At 41.2% G+C, this 18,865-nt stretch overlaps 2 protein-coding genes across 3 annotated transcripts in view; one reads left to right on the forward strand and one right to left on the reverse strand.

Moving 5' to 3' along the window:
• Nucleotides 1-8,188, forward strand: part of BBOF1 (basal body orientation factor 1) — a 10,129-nt gene extending 1,941 nt beyond the window's left edge. Inside the window, exons 4-12 of the mRNA XM_042813603.1 lie at nt 175-240; nt 632-775; nt 1,731-1,811; nt 2,184-2,254; nt 2,536-2,680; nt 3,094-3,593; nt 5,116-5,220; nt 5,915-5,983; nt 7,879-8,188. Of these exons, the coding sequence (XP_042669537.1) occupies nt 175-240; nt 632-775; nt 1,731-1,811; nt 2,184-2,254; nt 2,536-2,680; nt 3,094-3,593; nt 5,116-5,220; nt 5,915-5,983; nt 7,879-7,933 (1,236 nt within the window). The 3' untranslated portion in view covers nt 7,934-8,188. The remainder of the gene's footprint in view (nt 1-174; nt 241-631; nt 776-1,730; nt 1,812-2,183; nt 2,255-2,535; nt 2,681-3,093; nt 3,594-5,115; nt 5,221-5,914; nt 5,984-7,878) is intronic.
• ALDH6A1 (aldehyde dehydrogenase 6 family member A1) lies at nt 7,260-18,820 on the reverse strand. Of its 2 annotated transcripts, XM_042813826.1 has the most exons (12): nt 18,744-18,820; nt 18,565-18,621; nt 16,221-16,295; nt 15,354-15,515; nt 14,712-14,790; nt 13,859-14,161; nt 13,314-13,435; nt 12,882-13,071; nt 12,082-12,263; nt 10,556-10,735; nt 10,261-10,359; nt 7,260-9,941 (listed from the first exon to the last, which is right to left on the reverse strand). In XM_042813826.1, the coding sequence occupies exons 1-12, from the start codon at nt 18,801-18,803 to the stop codon at nt 9,837-9,839; spliced, it is 1,614 nt and encodes a 537-aa protein (XP_042669760.1). In that variant the 5' UTR covers nt 18,804-18,820; the 3' UTR covers nt 7,260-9,836. The 2 variants fall into 2 exon arrangements, with proteins under 2 accessions (XP_042669760.1, XP_042669761.1); XM_042813827.1 differs by lacking the exons at nt 7,260-9,941; nt 10,261-10,359; nt 10,556-10,735 and adding an exon at nt 11,547-11,708.
• Between the last annotated feature and the right edge of the window lie 45 nt (nt 18,821-18,865).

An 18,865-nucleotide genomic window follows, 5' to 3' on the forward strand; every position in this document is an offset into this window, starting at 1 on the left:
GTTCTTTCACTCTCCAGTTTTAAGTACACTTCAATCAGCCTGAACACTGCAAATGAGGACCTTTCTCTTTTGGTGTCTTCTCATAATTGATTTTAAAGAGAAAAACACAGATCAGACACTACTCCTTTCTAACTTCCCCCCTCAGTTAACATTTCTTGATTTTTATTTTCACAGACTGAGAAACTGAAGAAGGAGCTAATTGATTTGAAACAGCGAACACAAGAAGAGAACAGGAAACTGGTGAATGAACTTTTTTGTCCTAAGAACAATGGGACACAGAACTGTGCTCATCTCCACTTTAAGACAGCATCTGCTGTGAAGAAAGCTCCATAACATTTCTCCCATCCTCAGATTATAAAGAATAAGAAGGATATGACTGATAATCCAAATACTGCTTTACACTTACTAGTCATTTCTAGGGTTTTTATTTCATTAGAGGGTTGGTAGCTTCTGCTGAGTTTGCAGCACTTCTGCTCATGATGAATTTCTTGCATTCCTTGTTTTTCAAAACATTGCAGTTCATTGTGATTTCAGATATTCAGTAGTGTGTGCTATGTGTTTCATGTTACAAGATTTGATGGCTGGCTTCTCTCATTTTGTTTCCTTCTTACTGGTTATTTCTGAATTGCAGGAAGACTATTATACCCAACAAATAAAAGAACTGGAAGAGAAATTTCAGAAAAAAGTTGGAGAAATCAGCCAAATTCAAGTAGAATTGAATTTAATAAAGGAATTGCGCAGGGAGAAAGCAGCTATGGAGGAAGAGCTGGAAGATGTAAGTTTGTCATAAAGATGGGTTTGTAACACTTACTAAAAAAGCAACCTTTCTTGCTTTATGGTAACGGAGCTTGGGAGTGGAGAACAGACACAGCTGATCTACTAGGCTGTTTTCTTTCAGCAGTTTACAGAGTCTGAGGAAAAGCACTAACTCTGTAAAAAGCAAATTCCATAGCCAGAAATTGCATCTGCAATGGGCCAGTGCTGTAGGGTGTTGTGTTTGTTTGTTTGTTTGCTTGTTTTTAATTTTTATTTTATTTTTAACAAAATCAATGTGGAATCATACAAGCACATATATGGATGCAGCAGAGGATTTAGTACATGTTTTGAATCTATGCTACACATATTAAGTAGTGGCATTAACTGTAACACATTTCAGCTGAGATAGCAAGCATCTGCGCTGACTGAGGAGATCCAACGGGCACCTCAAACAACTTGAGTTGTCTTCCTGACTCAGCTCACCTCATTTTTTTTCCAGCTACAATGCAGGTCTTGGAAACAAAACAACATGTTTTCTATGGAGAAAAATGATTGCTCAGTGGCATTTGGTTTGTTAATATATAGCTGCTTTTAAACAAAGACATTCAATAAAGTTAGTCACGCATTTTTCTAAGGATGCTCGAGGCATTGGATTTTAAATAATCTTGATGACTGAATGAATAGGCAAACTAGATTCCTAAAACTAAGCATGAAACAGAATGATAGATCATGTGTGTGAGTGACTGACTGATATGAAAATACAGGCAAAAGTGAACTATGAAGAGTAAGCAGAACAGCACCAAAAGTCAGATTGAAATGAATTTTAGAGATTGTGGGAAGATTTGATGAGGACGGTGGTGTAGCGCCAGGAAAAAAGTACCAAGTACCTCCTTCAGTTGTTGCATCTGCATTTTTTAATTATGAGGCTGAAATTAAAACACTGGTATTACAGAGGTTTATTTTTTTTATCACAGCTAAAGAAGAATATCAAGATCGCAAACAGGAGACATCAGGAAGAGGTTGTGCGACTGGAGAGGAGGTTTCTTGAAGAGAAGGTAAAAGCTGACAGGCAATGAAACGAACTTTTATTAGAATGATTTCTCCCACTGCTTATTCTGGCTTCTTTATTTCTGACAGCTCCTTTCTCAGCAGTTTGCAGTTCCCCATGTCAGTGTAAGTATGATGACTGAGATGAAGGGTAGGTGCAGCTTTCAAAGGAAAGGCATAGGATGTCATGGTCCCAGGGAGGCATTATTCTCCACTGCTATCAGGAACTTAAGTGCCCATGGAAGTTCATTCTTTTTTCATTAGTAAGAAGCTGTGCTACTGAAACTTGTGTAGGATTTTAGAATTTACACTGTAACAGGTTTTAAGCTTCAGTTCCAAGGGCCTCAAGCAAAGTTTGAACCGGCTTTTCTCTCTTTCAGAAAAGACTAGAAGAAGATGCTGAGAAGAAGATAATGATGACAAGAGAGGCTGCTCGACACGAAGCTGTTTTGTAAGAAACTCTTGCAATTTCTGCTTTCTACTTTACTAAACCATTTTAGTGCTGTGTTTTGAAGAGCTGTTTTTTCCATGTTACTGCATGGACCTGAAGGGCAAAATCGGTGATGACTGAGGCTGTTTTTCTAATTTTAAATGTCAAGATGATGGCAACACTCGCATTTAAGCTATAAGGCTTAATTTGGAAATTAGGATGATGAAGTAATGATTTTAATATTAAAAAAAAGTATGAAAGTTTATGATTAACGTTCATGGATTTTGTTTCACTCTGTCCAGGCAGCTGAACAGCGTTGAGAGACAAGTTTTTAAAGAGAACATTCATCTTCATGGTGCTTCATCTTCTCACCTGAAGGAGGCAACGGAGTTGCAGAAAATGAAACAGAAGTTAGAGGAGGATAAAATTCTTCTGTCACAGGAAAAGGTTTCTGTTCTGGTTTTAGTTCTGTTTCATTCCCCTCCAGAAAGGGGTCCTTGAAGTCCTGGAAACAGATGTAAGTGTACTGAGAATAACTTCTTCACAGCCAGACCTGCCTGCAGCTGTGAACTCAGAGTTAGCTGAAGAAAGAAGAGCACTGATTCCATCTTAATGATGGAGGAGACTGAAGGGAGGTTCTCCCATAATGGTCCAAGAATAGGTCTTTCTGTAGTGCACACTACTCATCAAACCTTCATTTGGCTTCTGTTGCAAACAAGAAACTGACCCCAAAGAAATATTCACTCTCCAGTATGAAGGTGCCAGCATCTTGACTGCACTGTCACTGCTGGGGGAAAAGAAAAAACTCCAAATTTGGTGCAAAACAAAAGCCCAAGTAATTTCTTCTTCTAATCTTTCAGGAAATCACTGAAAGTTTGATGAGAAAAAAGATCCTACAGATCAACAAGCAGAAAGCACAGATAGGGGATCTGCAACATAAAGTGGAAAAACTGGAGATGGCCTTATGTCACAAGACTAAGGAATTTGAGACAAAGACTCAAAAAACACAGCATCAGGCACTGATAGAAAACCAGGCTAGCATGGTCGAGATCAAGAAACTGCAGCACCTGCTAGAAATGAAGGATCAGGAGATGAACCGAGTGAAGAAACTAGCTCGGAATATCTTAAATGAGAGGACTGAAGTGGAAAGGTTCTTCCTGGATGCTCTGGAACATGTGAAGAGGGAGATCATAGCCAGTAGAAAACACTATAAGGAAATGGCCCAGGCTGTTTATTACAGGAAAATGATGGAGGCGTGTGCAGGGAAGGAAGAGTTTCCCAAAATCAAGACATTTAATAGCAACGTGAACAGCACAAATAGTGTGTACAGAGACCTAGAAGAAGCAGAGAAATGCTACTGGTATTTTAACATCAAAAACTAGTGCCTATTTTCCTATTGTACCTTAAAAAAATACAAAAAAAAACCCCAAAATCTTTGTGATTATATTGTCTAGATTTGGAATACTTGTGGACGCTGCTGTAATGAGAATAACTATGAGGTGTAACATCCTATCAATTAACAATGGCTTTCTGGGTGCCTGACTACACTTTCTGTCATTATTTCAATGGATTAGATTGAATACAGGCTCAAAAGTGACCTTTCCATATTCCACAATGTGCTACGGAAGTTAATACTGAATTTTCAGTATAGATGTACTTCTGCAGTTTCTTTTTAATAATTATTGTTGCATCTCTGGTCTTTGCAGGTCATACAGGCATCATTTTCACAACGCTCTTTTCTCTCACTACAGTTACCTATCAACACTGAAGCCTAAAAATTACGTTGTCACAATCTTAATAGCTCCTTAGTACCCTGCTGGCAGTTTTAACTGAAGCAACCAGTAGATGGCATGTACTCCCTGTTCAATTGTTTGTTCATTTGTCAGAGGTTCTCGGCTTTGCATTGTAGTTTCAGAGCTTGTTGTCTTCAAGCTTCACAATAATCTATAAAGCAAGCTACTGCATGAAATATACAATAAGATCAGTATGAAGATCATATGCACTGTAGTACTGATTGACAGGATTATGTTTGAAAATAAAAAACCAAAATCTGATTTATAAGCATCTAAGAATTTATATTAGGATGCAGCTTAGTTTAAATTGAGGCGACACATGCCACGGTAGCCAGTTTTATAGATCTCTAACCTCCTGCTACAAACTACAGCAATATCCATGTGCTTTAAGCCATAGAATTAGGGACCAGTACAGCTGTTATTTGCATCCAGCTTTGGTGAGAGGTCACGATTATACTACTCCCAAATAAAATGTTTGCTTAGTATGCACCAACCGTTGAATGAGTAACTCACTGACGTGCAATCAATTAGAATGCATCGTTCAGCTTATCACAGCAATGATACAGAATTCAAAAATCAGAGGGGAAAGTAGTTCACAGAGATCTAAGAAAGTTTCCCTTCGAAAGAAGAGAAGGGGAAGACTGAAATTGAGGATAAAAGTGGGTTACATGTTAACTCTCCTGTGTGCGAACAATGAAAAAGTAAGGAAAGGACAATGTACTTGAAATTAATACATATCAGTACTAGCCTCCTCCCTCCTGGTATTTATAATCAATAACTGTATAACAGAAATAGTGGTGTGTTTGTTTTTTCTATTATTATTATTCTACTTATTTAGACAGCCACAGATTTAGAAATTAGAAAGACAGTACACAAATTTATCTTCTGAACTTACATACTATGAATAGCTTACCAATTGCAAGGTACAGATAGATTTTAAAACACTTTCTACACATACAGAATCATATGACATATCTATATCTACATATCATGTATCTATATCTATATATCATATATCTACACATACAGAGTGAGAGAAATGCCTTTGTCATTTTCTCCTAATCCATTGATCTTTTCTTTGTTTTTCAGGGAAAATACCCAGTTTAAAAAAGTAGATATCAGTGAGTTGACATGGGAACAAAAAGAGCGTGTCCTGAGATTACTTTTTGCCAAAATGAATGACACAAATCTATGGTAATATTCTGTTTCTTCAGTAGGTGAATACAGAGCTTTGTAACAGAAGCTTGGCTGATAAACTCCAGAGCAGAGGAGATTCTGCATCTACCAGAAGAATCTAGCTAACTGTGTGACTTGGTGTAAGATGTTTTAACCTCATGAAAGAGGTGTTATATACCAATTTTGGATGTGCACTTTTCTTCCTCTAAAAAACCAAAAAATTAAACACAGTTCTGGTATATCTACTGAAGGAATTGATCAGGCCATTGGTCCATTTCCTTCCTGATTCCCAAATAACTATTATTGTGGTCAGTCATGGATGGTCTTCACAGTGGTAAAGAGGATTATCTGGACCTCTGCTAACATCAAACATGAAATAGTCAACCCTATATTTGTAAAGCCAGAGATAACTGAAGGGCAGAAACAGTGCACAGTAGCACTGACCACAGCCTGTACAATGCCTGCTTTGTACTCTCCTCATTCACTTTCAATTGTAATTATTTTGCCACAAAATACAAAATTCAATAGTGAACGTATGTTTGATTCATATAGCTGATTTCAGATAGTGCATTGCAATAACCCAATAGTGTCCTGACATTTCTGGCTTGCTACTCTCTTTAGAAAACAAGGAGTTTGCTAAGGGATTAGAAATCTAGTTGAGTTTACATCACCCTCAGATGACAATAACTTTGCTGTTGTTTCCCCCTCACAGGAAATACAGGAGAGATCTGGCTACTTCAACTCCAACTCCTGCTGATGGTAACAAAGAAAGTACAGCTGGGTAAGACACTAAATTTTACTACACTGTTTAACATCTCCACAGTCCTGATAATGTAATTCTCTTTGTCATCCCTCCTCCTTTCAAAATAATGTAGTTTATCTAAAGATCTGTATTGGCGTAGACAGATGTATACAAAGAAATGTATGTGTGACAAGTGAGGGATTTGTTACTTACTTTTATATTTCTAGTCGTAGTGATCTTTTAGTAGGGGGTCAACTCAGCTTTTCATGACAAACACAAAAAAATAAAAATCTCGTGCTATCTTAAAGCTTCTTCTTATCAAAAAAGCAGCTTTAGTATTTTTAGAGGAAAAAAAGTGAAAGCTACAGTTGTACAGAGAGCCATATTTCATCTAGAACAGAGAGTTTTGATTAAATGACAAAATATATTAAGCTGATTTTTCAGTATAGGATCACTTAAAAGTGATAGGTGTGTGGGGAGTGATGTACAGGAACTGCTGAGCCACGGCCCGAACCACTGATTGAGCACCTGGGGAAAGGAGTCTGTCAGTCCTGGGGGCACAGGTGAAGGCAATTCAGCTGTGTGACCAGAAAGGGTGGAGCCTGGCTGCACCTCTGAGACCTCATTTCAAGGCTGACTGCTGCTGGGGAAGGATCTCTTTTTGGAGATCCCTCCCTGGTGGTGCTTTCTCCTGTGAATCTGGAATCTTCTGATACATGTAAGCAATCTTCTTCTTTTCCTTTATAGCACCTTTCTATTGTGCAGATCCTTCTGTCATTACATCTCTGGTGAAATGTGCTTTTCTATCACATTTATCTGTCTAATTGCTGTAAGCATTCATATGCCTGGTTTTCAGAGACAGACTCAGATGTGATATGCAGCTGTTTATAATACTCTAAGGCAAGTGAAATCAATTTACCCTGAAGAAATGAATGGAGGAGTTCTACCATGTTATCATGGAGCACTATGTCAGATATGAGGCAGTCAAACACTCACAGCTGAAAACCTAACACTCAGGAACCAGATGAGCAGATAACATTCATAAAGAATCCATGGAGGGATTTTAATGGGAAGATGAGAGAGCTCCTTCTAAGAGGCTGACTGCCACTTCCAGAAACAGGTGTGGAAGTGACTGGTGGCTTTTTTTGTACAGACAGGGAAAACAGAAGCAGAAATTGCAGAGCCTAGTTCTCAAATACGGTTAAACTATTGAAATGTACATTTTTTTAGGACTTACACTGTTAAACAGTTTTGAGAATCTAGACTGCAATGTCCTCCAGGCAAAAAAAAATAAAAACAAGCCAAAAACCAGGGGTTGACTATAAAATTGTGTTTTAATAGAGACTGCAGAAATTTGAAATCCTTCATAGTGAGATTACATTTTTGTATAATACAGAAGATATTCTTTAGCTTGTATAGCATATGTTAATTAAAAAGGATAACAAACAGGCGGGTGAAAAGCCATAATAGCAGTGAGATGAGATGAAGCATGTACATCATGATGAGTGAGAATCTGCAGCTTGATCTAAAAAGATGTTTAATTAACTAAAAAGGCAGATAAAAATTTGTATTCCTGATACACTTAAAATAATCTGATTTCAAAATGCTGTGGGAAATGCAAATGATCAGAAAATGAATTTGCACACAAGTGTGGAAGAAGTGCAGTGACTCCTGCAGAACTCCATCCAGCAGGCAAGCTTTGTAATAAAGACTAATTTTGCTATCAAAGTAAATCTCAGAATTTATAAAAGAAAGAGGTTGTGCTTTGAACAGAAAAGTCAGAATAGCAATACTGATTGGGAAGAAAATCAGTGATTCGAAAGCAAATGACTGTAGACTGTAGTACAGATTATTACTTTATATTCCTTTCCCAGATATATGAATGAATGTCAAGGTGTTATTAGTGATTTACCTAGAATATTTTATCTTTTCAGCACAGAAAATATTTCTTCCAACCAGATATTCATTACACAGCAGGCTGAATTATGAGTTGTCATCTTGTGCAGTAATCCTTCCATGTACTCAGATGTTAACACTACGGGTAGAGGAAGGCAGCGGTACGCATGGCATCAACAGGAACAACTTCCACAGCACTTACAGACTCATCTGCAATTTTCACTTTGCGAGTTACCTTGTGAGCAAAGCTGCAATTCTACATCTTACCTGCTGAATGCAGCACTGGGGTGGTAACTTGATTAAAGATGTATTTTCAGTTTGCAATAAAGTCAAGTGTATGGGGCTTAAGAGCTTTTGCGATCACATAATAGATATGTGGAAATAGAACCAAGGCACTCCTTGGAATGCTGTATGAGGAAATGACTACAGGAGTTCTTGAAATACTGTTTTTCTTTTTTTTCTTTTTTTCTTTTCTTTTTTTTTTAAAAAAGAAGGATTTATACAGAGGTTACAAAAGAAATTGGTATGCCAGCCTCTGCAAAGAGGGTAATACGGTCAACAGAACACCTATAGAATATCTTATCAAGAGCAATCACTTTCTGCAGTGATTAGCAAATTTTTAATTCATAATCAAATTGCAAGGTGATAATTTTCCCTCTAGAGTATACCAGAAGGAAAAAAAACCAACAAAATAAGATAGAAACATTAGTGGATCACCAGTAGTTACTCTAATAAGCATGTGTTATATTGTATCTTTATCAGAAGGCAGGATACAGAGTCTTCACATTCAGATTTTTTTTAATCAGAACAAGTAATGATTACAATCATTTAGAATAGTATCATTTTCCATGGGTACTTGAATGAAGTCCCTGCAGATTTTCCCCTTCCCACCCCCCCTCATGGCTTCATCTTCTAGGAAGCAAGAATAAAAATATAGGCTATCCAGCTCCAAATGCACGTATAAGAACAGGGTATAGCAAGACTTACCCATCTCTAGCACTGGGATCTGCAGTCCCTAGAGGACATGACTGTGTTTGAGCAAATGTGACAGAGTTGATCAAACACACACACAAAAAATACATTTATATTCAGGAAAACACACAGAACAGGCCTAATTGCTTTGTGATTAAATCAGGTGTTTCCTCCTACTGACCTGTTTACCTATTCTTCCTACCAACTAAACTGACATGATCTTATGATGCAAGACATACACACATGTTTCTGCTTCCACAGTTCCACTGTCTTAAAGGATCTGCAGGCACATTACTGTAAGTAAAAAGGCACCAACCAACTTCCAGGTATAATGGAACTGATAGTAAGCTGGAGAATGCAAGCCATGTGTACAACAGGAACAATTTCCAGCTGTAAGAGGCACAGTGAAGGTTACTATGCGATGCAGGTATTTATTTTATCCTTAGACAAGTGATCAAATGCGCTTCCCCGAAAAATCCTTAGAAAGATATTTCCCAGGTATTTTGGAAATTCCTCAATTGACAAAAGACTGACAGTTTCAACTCCAAAACTTGCTGTCTTCATTGTACGTAGAAGTCACTTCTGTGACACATCCAAAGTGTCCCAGTCACATCACTCAAAGTGAATACTCATCTGAGTATGGTGAGCTCACAATCTCAACATGTAAGAAAGTGGTAAAGAAAACTGCTACAAGATGTAGCCGGTAGTGAATCGCTAAGGCTAGAAGTGCTGCAGCCAAAAGCAGAATAACGTTCATGTTCAGAAGGTCTAGAAAGAAACACAAAGTAAAGCCCATCCATTTTCCCTTTCAATTAGATAGGATAGTTTCTTCCTCGTAGTTATACAAAAACAATCACAGCAACAGAAAACCCAGACTGTGCATTTTAAACTTGCCTGATCTACATAGAAAAAGAGGCCCTTAGAAAACGAAGTTTTCTATTTATTCCCAAGGAAACCATGATAGTCAGGACAATTGCAACATGGAAAGAGAGGGGCACCAGAGACAGCATCTTTAAAGGCTGATTTAGTTCCCCATAGTTGGCATAACCACAGCAGGCTTGGTAACAGTGGCATCTTCCTCTTTCCATTGAGAAATGATAGTTTTCAGCTGTGTGTAGAACTGCACTCCCTGGGGGAAAGAGATGCAAAGATCAGATATTTGGCCTTAGGAATTCTTCATATCTGTGCCACAGGTGTAGCAAGCAGTTGTTTCCCATATCTACAGTGCACTGTGTTTCCCTACATGGGAACAATTCCTGTCAACTTATTCCTTTCAACAGTTCCCCAAAGATTCTGGCCCTATGGGAAAGCTTGCTATTTTAGTTCTTGCTCCCTTCTCAAATCTCCCCCCAGTAAGGGGAGATTTGATGACTATTTTCCCATTGCCATTGCTAACGTGATTTTCTTCAGATCAACCTAAGAAAGTAATCTGAAATTTGGCAAGTTACCTGTTTGCCATAGAAATTTGTATCTCCTCTGAAAGAAGCACGAGAACCAGTGAAAGAGAACATGGGCAGAGGTACTGGAATTGGAACATTGACACCCACCTAAAGCAAAAGATAGCCACCATATTACACACAAGATAAAAAAACAGCAGATTGCAGAGCACTCTCCAAAATATTCTGTATCTTTTAATCTGAAGCTGGGCAGTGTTGGCTGAGTAGTCAGCGATTAGTAGCTGGATGGCTATTTACCACAAATGGTGAGTGAGTATCAATAGCAATAATTCTGGCTTGAACATACCTGCCCCACATCTACTAAGTGAGAATACTTCCGAGCTGTGGCTCCATTGGTGGTGAAGATTGCAGTTCCATTTCCATAGGGGTTACTGTTCACCATCTCAATTGCATCATCCAAAGTGTCTGCTTCCAGAACCACTAAGACAGGCCCAAAGATTTCCTCCTTGTAACAAGTCATGTTTGGCTGCCAAGACAAACAACAGAAAAAGCAGACTGGATATTGAATATAATAAATAGGCTATAATATATCAAATACCCTAGGAAAGAGGATATAAACACATCAAGTGCTCAAGCTCAGGGTATCCCTAGAATCACCCATCATATTCCATTGCCTTCAGTCCTGGTTGTCATTCCACTGTTTCCCATGCCCTGCCACCTATCTACTAAGGAGGGTACAATTTGTAATTGCTGAAGTACTTTCTGCTTTTACTGCCTGCCTAACATGAGTTACAGGTCTACTCTTTGCTCAAAGCTGATTAAAGCCAGGATTAATTCAGGATAGTTTACTTCATATGTTGCTGATAACCTGCAGTTCTCTGAAACTCAGTGCCCAGGACTTATGCTTGATAATAAGCAGTATCTGACAAACACAGAAGTACCAGTTAGGAATTACTTTAATCATTAATAACTAACACAACAAACTACAAAATAGGCACCTGACAGGTAAGCTGTATGTGGTTAATATTGAACTATTAATATTGACCATATATAAAGAACTACAAATAAAAAACACTCAGGAAACTTTTACTTCTGAATACTATTTACAATGCATTAAAGGAAAGTGAAACACTTTTAGATCTTTAATGAAAACAGTGCAGGAAAACTATGAAACAGATTAAAAGCTGGAAATATATAAACAGCATTTAATCCATAAAATCGTAGGAATACAACAATAGCAGAACTATCAAGACTGGTATGCCACGTTGGAATCACACCAGAGGGCCCAAAATGAATCTAATACTTAAACAGTAATTAACACAGCTGATGGCATAAACATTAAAAAGGAGAACTTAGATATGAAAACTGACTTGAGATGTGTGCCTGGTAAAAAAAATTTTCTCCCATAGAGAACGCTGTGCATTATATTGATATCTATAAATAGGAAGGTGCAAAGTGTAGGAATGTATAATGGGCAGACAGGAAAATTTCATGTTTGGCTGTTAGTCATAATCTTCTTTAGGCATCTGCTGCTGGCCATTGCTACAGAAAGTACACAATGCTCAGTGGACATTTAATTTGACACTGTACAAACTGTCCATATGTTCTTCCAATTGGCTACATTCAAAAAAAGTTAAGATTATTAACTTTATTCATATCAGTAATTTTATTAATATCGTTCTGTCCCTGAGAATTCTTTCATCACCTCCACAGCAACATTACACAACCAGCACTTCATTGGAATTGTGCAAGGGAAAACTGAGTTATTTATGAGATTTCTATGTGGTGAATCCTGAATACTGACCAATTTGGCTGACTCATTTTTCAAATGATCCTGCAACATACAGCATCAAGCAGTTTTTGTTAGGTCACCTTGACATTGGCAAGGATCGTTGGTCCAACAAAATTGCCGTTTTCATAGCCCTTCACTTTGATATTACGTCCATCCAGAAGAAGACTGGCACCTTCTTCTACTCCTTTCTGAATCAGGTGGCAAACCCTTTGCTTGGCCTGGGGACTGATTAGAGGCCCTAGGTCTGCTCCAGGCTGGTCTCCTGCAGAGAGGCAGAGATGCAAAGTTTTTAACTGTTCCTCTTAGGCATAATGAAGGTAACTACATTAGCAGGAAAAAATAGGAAAATTCTGATGTTTCTGAGACACGGAGCAAAGATTTGTACCATTAAGAAACATAATCAACAAACAAGAGAAGTCATAAGCATAGTTTTAATCACTGGGAAGAAAACTTTTCCTCCATGCAAGACTTTATTTGAAACAAATGAAAAGCAGGAGAATTCTAATATCAATCTCAAAAGTACTTGTTTCCATTTTTCCCTCTTACTGTATGCTTACTACAAATTGGAAGGACCTGTAAATGAGATTGCTATGTAAAATGTTTGTGTTCTATATGGGACATAATCTCAAAGTTCCAGTTAAAACCAAACCTGTAAATTTTGCAGCACAGTTGTACTGCCATTCCTACCTACATATTCCTAACTCCAAGTCTAGGGCTCTGTGTCCCAATCCAGACAATCTGCTAGCTCCCATCCTTATGGATCAAGCCTACAGAGCCAACAGCTCCAACAGACACACTACAATATGGCAGACACACCAACCTAAAAAGCCACAGTTCTACAGAAGCAAAGTAGCTGGTAAGAAATTATCAGGATCTGTACCTGCATTTACACGTAGATTTTTGGCTCTTTCCACCAACTCTGGCAACCATTTCTGTGCTTCTCCCACTAAAATTGCTGTAGACAGGGCCATACAGCGTTGGCCAGCTGCTCCAAAGGCAGCTCCAACCAGCTGGTTCAAGGTGTTCTCTTTATTGGCATCTGGCATCACCACACCATGGTTCTTTGCTCCCTAAAATACAGAGCACATACAGACTCCATTAACCAGCCCCGCTCACTTCTCTAGCGCTCGGTAATAACATGGTGTAGTAGTTATGAATTTGCTGCCTACAGGATGGCAAGAAGGTCAGCCTCATCGAGTAATTATCAGTAGCAAAGTCAGTGTCTGCTGCAGAACAGTGTGGTCTGTTCAAGCACGTACAGATAGAGGAAGTCTGTCTGTGTGGTGCTGCATGCTGTACTGAATGGCATTACCATGTTAGCCTGGACTCTCTTGCCATTCCGGGATCCTCTTTCGTAGATGTACTCGCCAGCCTGATTAGATCCCACAAAGCTGATAGCTCTGATATCCGGATGGTCACAAATGAAGTTCACAGCTTCAAATAGGAAATAATACATTATACACTGTAGTATAAAATGCTTCCCCCTGTCCTCATCCCCATGCTGCTAATCTATGCATCTTTCTTCTCGTTAGAATTCTTGCATGTCTCCAATATTTGAGTTCCCCCACTGCCTGCTCATGTGTCTCTCCACTCTAACTTCTCAGCATGTGAGCTCTGCCCCAGGGCTCATACAACAGGATTTCTGCTGGCTTTTCATGCGCTGAGCCCCAAGCACTCGAAACACGGGCCCGCCAGTCAAATCTCAGGAGCTCTGCACATATATGATAGGGGCTAAGACAGAGGTCTTTCCAAACCTCTCTAACAGCAGCAGGATCAGATGCTCAAACAGCTCTAACACCTCCACTAAGCACACACCACAACGCATACATACTCCAATCCAACAAGAGCTATTATTACCTTCATGCTGTCCATGGATGATATTCAGAGTCCCATCTGGGGCACCAGCATCCTGAAACAGCTTGGCAAGGAACATGAGTGCACCTGGCACGCGCTCAGAAGGTTTCATCAAGAATGTGTTTCCACAAACCATAGCCATGGGAAACATCCAGAGAGGAATCATCGCTGGGAAATTGAACGGTGCAATGCCAGCACACACACCCAAGGGCAGACGGTAGGTGCAAGTGTCCATGTCTTTAGTGATGGAGGGCATGGTCTCTCCCAGTATGAGAGATGTCACACTGCAAGCGTGTTCAACCACCTCTGCAGCAGAAAGGGCAACATGCCACTGGGTGATCTGTTAACGGTCACTCCCCATACTCCCTTCTCAGCACTACCTTGACCCAAGTCTTTCTTCCAGCCACGACTTAAAACTCATTGTGCTCCAGAAAATCCCTCTGCTCTCCCAAGCACTGTGAGCTCACTGTGAATGGATTCTCTCCTGAGTACGCTTTACACCACTGTGATAGTAGCACAGATTCAACAGCCCCAGTAAAAGTAGTACAGATGTAGTTTTAATGTACCAGCTGGGATTCAACCTCAGACATTTCAGCAAGTGAGAAGTTCCTATCTCTTTGCAGCATTCAGTACTCACTCCTAGGAAAATAAAGGATCAAACAACTTGGAAGTGACTTAAGAACTCTACCTAAGGGAACTTCTCAAGTTGGAGTTACAACTGCCCTTCTTTTTCAGAAGGAAGTTATGAGGGGAGCTAGATGTACAAACTCCAAGAGCAAACAGTTGCTCAGGAGAATTCCTCCCTTCCTGTGGGTTCTGAAAGCCCCTTTTGTAACAGACGGAGCCAGCAGCTTACGGAGGCCTCGGAACACATCTCCCTCAGCGTCAGCCAGGGTCTTCCCTTGCTCAAAGGTGATGAGTTTTGAAATTTCTTTCTGAAAATGGAAAACACAAAGTTTATGAATGTTAGGAAAATGCCTGCCCATGAAGAAGGGCTCAGGGATAAGTTTAACATCTACTGAACATTACAGTCTGAATAGATTCTGGGAAAGCCGACAAGGGCTGGACAAGAAGTCAATGAGCTACACAAGCAATATTGAAAAAAAAAAACACCAAAACCAACAAACAACTGTGGGCTGGCTTATATTCTATTGCTTTCATGTGTCACAACACAGACACAGAAAAACCTGGGGAATCCAAAAATACACTTCTCTCACTTGTCTTTGTCAACTGGCACATTCTCCGCCAAGCTCCTCCTGTGGCATTTTGGTAAAAGAAACAAATGCAGAATAATATTCCCTAAGAAGTACTGCTTCTGTGTCTGCTTCGGCCTGGAGGGTGCTTTGCTACCTCTCAGTGATGGTGACTCTGTCAGCTCCTCACTTACGACAACAACACCTTAACAGCAACTCAGTTAATGATTAAGTCTCTCAATTTCGTTCACAGTCAGCTGCAATGCATTCAGCAACAGCCATCACACATAGCCGCAGTGTCTCACCAGATTGTCTTTGATGAGCTGTTGGTAACGCAGGAAGATTTGCTGGCGACTCAAAACAGATGTTTCTGACCAGTTCCAAAAAGCCTTTTTGCAAGAAGTTACAGCTGCCTCCATTTCACTAGTTGTAGCTTTTGGTACACGAGCAACCACTTCATTTGTGGCCTGATGGAAAGAAACAAATTGTATCAAAACTCAATTTTTTCCAGCTGTCCTTGCCGACCATTCAACAGTCCTTGCACACCACACACTTAATACCTTTATTCTAAAAGGAGCTGTACTTCTCAGGGGGAAACAGAAAAGAGACTGCTCTCTTAGTGCACACCGAGAGGCCTGGACCACAGCTGGAATTCTATGCATTTTGTAGTTCTGAAAATCTTCAGTCTACACTTCTCAAATCAGGCACACAGAAAAGTGTAAATGCAGTACTGGTTTCCAAGTGGGAATTTCATTGACTTGTCTGACACATTTTGCAATTTATCAGGACTTCACATTCAGCTGGCCTCAAATTATATCGGGCTGCATACATGCAAGATGAAAGAAAGCTTTCTGGAATTTTGACATCACCTTCACAAAGCCTTTCTATGTGAAAAATAGTTAAGAAGGATTTCAGCATTCCCTCTAGAGATCAGGGGTTTACTACATAGGGAGATAAAAGAGGTCATTACTTCCCTAAGACTGACACTGAACATGAAGAGGAAACTGCGAAGCAATTACACAATGCTAAATCCATCTTAAGCTCCAACTCTAAGCTTTCTCCAGAAGCACACACACTTCACATACCTCCCCCTTTCACCAAATGATTCAAGGAAATCACAGCACCCTCTTGCAACCAATTGTGGGTATATGAGCAGAAGCCATTTCACTTACTGGGTTGTGGATATCGATCCATTCTGTGGTCTTGGACTCGACAAACTTCCCATCGATGAACAGTTTGGTTGTTGGCTGTGGAAGACAGGACAGTGAGTGATCTTTGCCTGAAGGTGCACACATAACAATGTGCCCTATTATGTGCAAGCTTTTGTCATTTATTCCTGTACTCCATTTTTTCCCTCAATTTAGACTAAAATTGTTAAAACCCTGTCTAAAAACGATTACAGAAGATATACATTGCTAGAATTATGTTCAGAACTATTTTAATCTCCTCAGTCACTACAATTACTAAGTCACAAAAACCCTGCAGTTCCTAAACGTATTAAAAAAACAAACATTAATAATTCACTTTGTAAGAATTCTGCTCACTTGGTGCAAACTGCGCTACGCTTCCTTCCCATCAAGTCACTAAGCTGGTTCATCTCCCAGCTCATAGCTGTAGGCACAGTGCTGTCCTGTTCCTGCTTCCCAACTGGTTTTGCAGCCAAGAGCAGGGAACCTGTTGCTGCTGAGCTCACAGCTATGGTCACGGCAGGCAGCACAGAGGGCACAGCTTTTCAGTACAGATGCAGAAGAAACAAAAATGAAAGTTTTGGTTAAGGAGCTCAGGTAAGTATGGAGAAGAAAAAGCAGGGGTGCAGAAGATGCAGTTAGTGCTGTAGCATGCAGGAAAAACTGGGGCTGCACAAGTGAAGAGACTGGAAACTAGTAACTGATATTGAGAGGTAATGAAGAAACCTGGAGAAAGTGAGAAACGCTTCATGCTGCCACAGAACATTCACTTGGGGAGAATGGATAGGAAGAAGAGGAAACAGAGATGCGGAGTGAAGAACAGGGATGGTACACAGGTCTTAGAAATGAGGATAAAACCATGTATATCAGGAAGCTGTGTGAAGAGAATTGGGACATGGAGTTATGAGAGGGCGATCACAGAATCATTAAGGTTACAAAAGACCTCGAAGATGATCTAGCCCAACCATCAACCCATCACCACCATGCCCACTAACCATGTTCCTCAGTGCCACATCAACACAATTCTTGAACACTTCCAAGGATGGTGACTCCACCACCTTCCCTGGGTAGCCCAGCCTATTCCAGTGGCTCACCACTCTTTCCAAGAATATGTTTCCTAATTCACAACCTAAGCCTCCTCTGGCACAACTTGAGGCCATTCCCTCCCAGCCCAAAACTGAACATAGTACTTGAGATCCCAAGTACAGGAGGACGATCCCTTCCCTGCTGACTGCACTATTTCTGATATAAGCCAGGATATCATTGGCCTTTTTGGCTAGCTGAGCACACTGCTGGCTCATGTTCAGCTGGCTGTCAGTATCTAACACCCCCAGATCCTTTTCGTCTGCAAAGTCTTCTAGCTACTTGATCCCAAGCCCGTAGTGTCACATGGAGTGCACCAAAGTGCAGGACCAGACACTTGGTCTCATTAAAGCTCACACAATTGACCTCAGCCCATTGATCTAACCTGTCCAGATCCCTCTGTAAGGCCTTCTTATTCTCAGGCAGATTGACACTTCCTCCCACCGTGGTGTCATCTGCAAATTTACTGAGGGTGCACTAAATTTCCATGTCCAGATCATCAATGAAGATGAATAAATCAGGATAATTCACTCTCTGAGTCTGCCCCCCCAGCCAGTTCTTTACTTAGCAAAGAGTGTACTTGTGCAAGCCATGGGCTGCCACCTTCTCCAGGAGGATACTATGGGAGAAAGTGCCAAAGGCTTTGCTGAAGTCTAGGTAGACTGTGTCAACACCCTTTCCCTCATCCACCAGGCAGGTCACCTGGTGAGGGCAATGAGGACAGGGATGCTCACGCTGGTGTGATGGTGGGAGAGAGATCAGAGGACAAATCAGGAAAATAAATGGGGCTGACTTGGACAGGTCATGGCAGTGAAAAGTGGAGGAGTGAAAAAGGAAGAGAACGGCAAGGGCTGAGGCACTGTCAGTGAGCAGGGCTGAAGTGAGATGTCTGACCTAATGCCGGTAATGGATGAGCGAGGCCTTGGCTTGCGAAGGAATACCGCGGTGGGTTAAAATAAGAATAAAACGTTACAAGTGCTGATGTGGCTGACATTACAGCGGGGCAAGCGGAGCCTCGGACTGCGTTCGGGAGAAGACCATCTCCTCCAGAACTGAAGGAAGCGCAGAAAATCCGAGCTCCTCCCAGCCCGGCAGAACCTCGGTGAACTACCCAACCGCAGCCCCACCGCCCCGCAGCCTCACCGCCCCGCCGCAGGCCCGCCGCCTGCCCCTCCTGCCCGCCCGCCCGCCGGAGCGCTTCGCCCAGCTGCACTTCTGCCCCGGGGAGCCGCCCGGCGCCACTCACCACAGAGGAGGAGGCGGTGGCCGAAGCGATCCAGGGAACACCGGTTCTCGGCGGCAGCTGGATGGGGGACACAAAGCAGTCCGGTTACGCGGGGCTCCCCGCCGCCCCCAGATCCCCTACTTCCCCCCCGGGGTGCCATCCTTGGCCCCGCCTGCAGTGCTCTGTGGCCGCCGCCTCACCCTCAGTGCTACGTGTCGCCGCCCGCCCCAAACGCTACGCGCCGCCGCTGCCGCCGCCATCCCGGCCGAGGGTCGCTGCGCCGTGGACCCTCGCCACACCTCCTGCCCGCCCGAAGGCCCGC

Source organism: Centrocercus urophasianus, unplaced genomic scaffold (assembly GCF_019232065.1).
Source record: "Centrocercus urophasianus isolate 14NV4802_14NV808 unplaced genomic scaffold, USGS_Curo_1.0 seq_14, whole genome shotgun sequence".
Classification (NCBI taxonomy): Eukaryota; Metazoa; Chordata; class Aves; order Galliformes; family Phasianidae; genus Centrocercus; species Centrocercus urophasianus.

Coding starts and splice junctions, on each gene's coding strand:
- ALDH6A1 (XM_042813826.1), bottom strand. CDS start 18,803: ATGGCGGCGGCAGCGGCGGCGCGTAGCGTTTGGGGCGGGCGGCGACAC. Junction 13,072..13,313: donor AGAGAGTCCAGGCTAACATG/GTAATGCCATTC, acceptor TCTGTATTTTAG/GGAGCAAAGAACCATGGTGT. Junction 9,942..10,260: donor CAAATTTCTATGGCAAACAG/GTAACTTGCCAA, acceptor TCTTTCCCCCAG/GGAGTGCAGTTCTACACACA.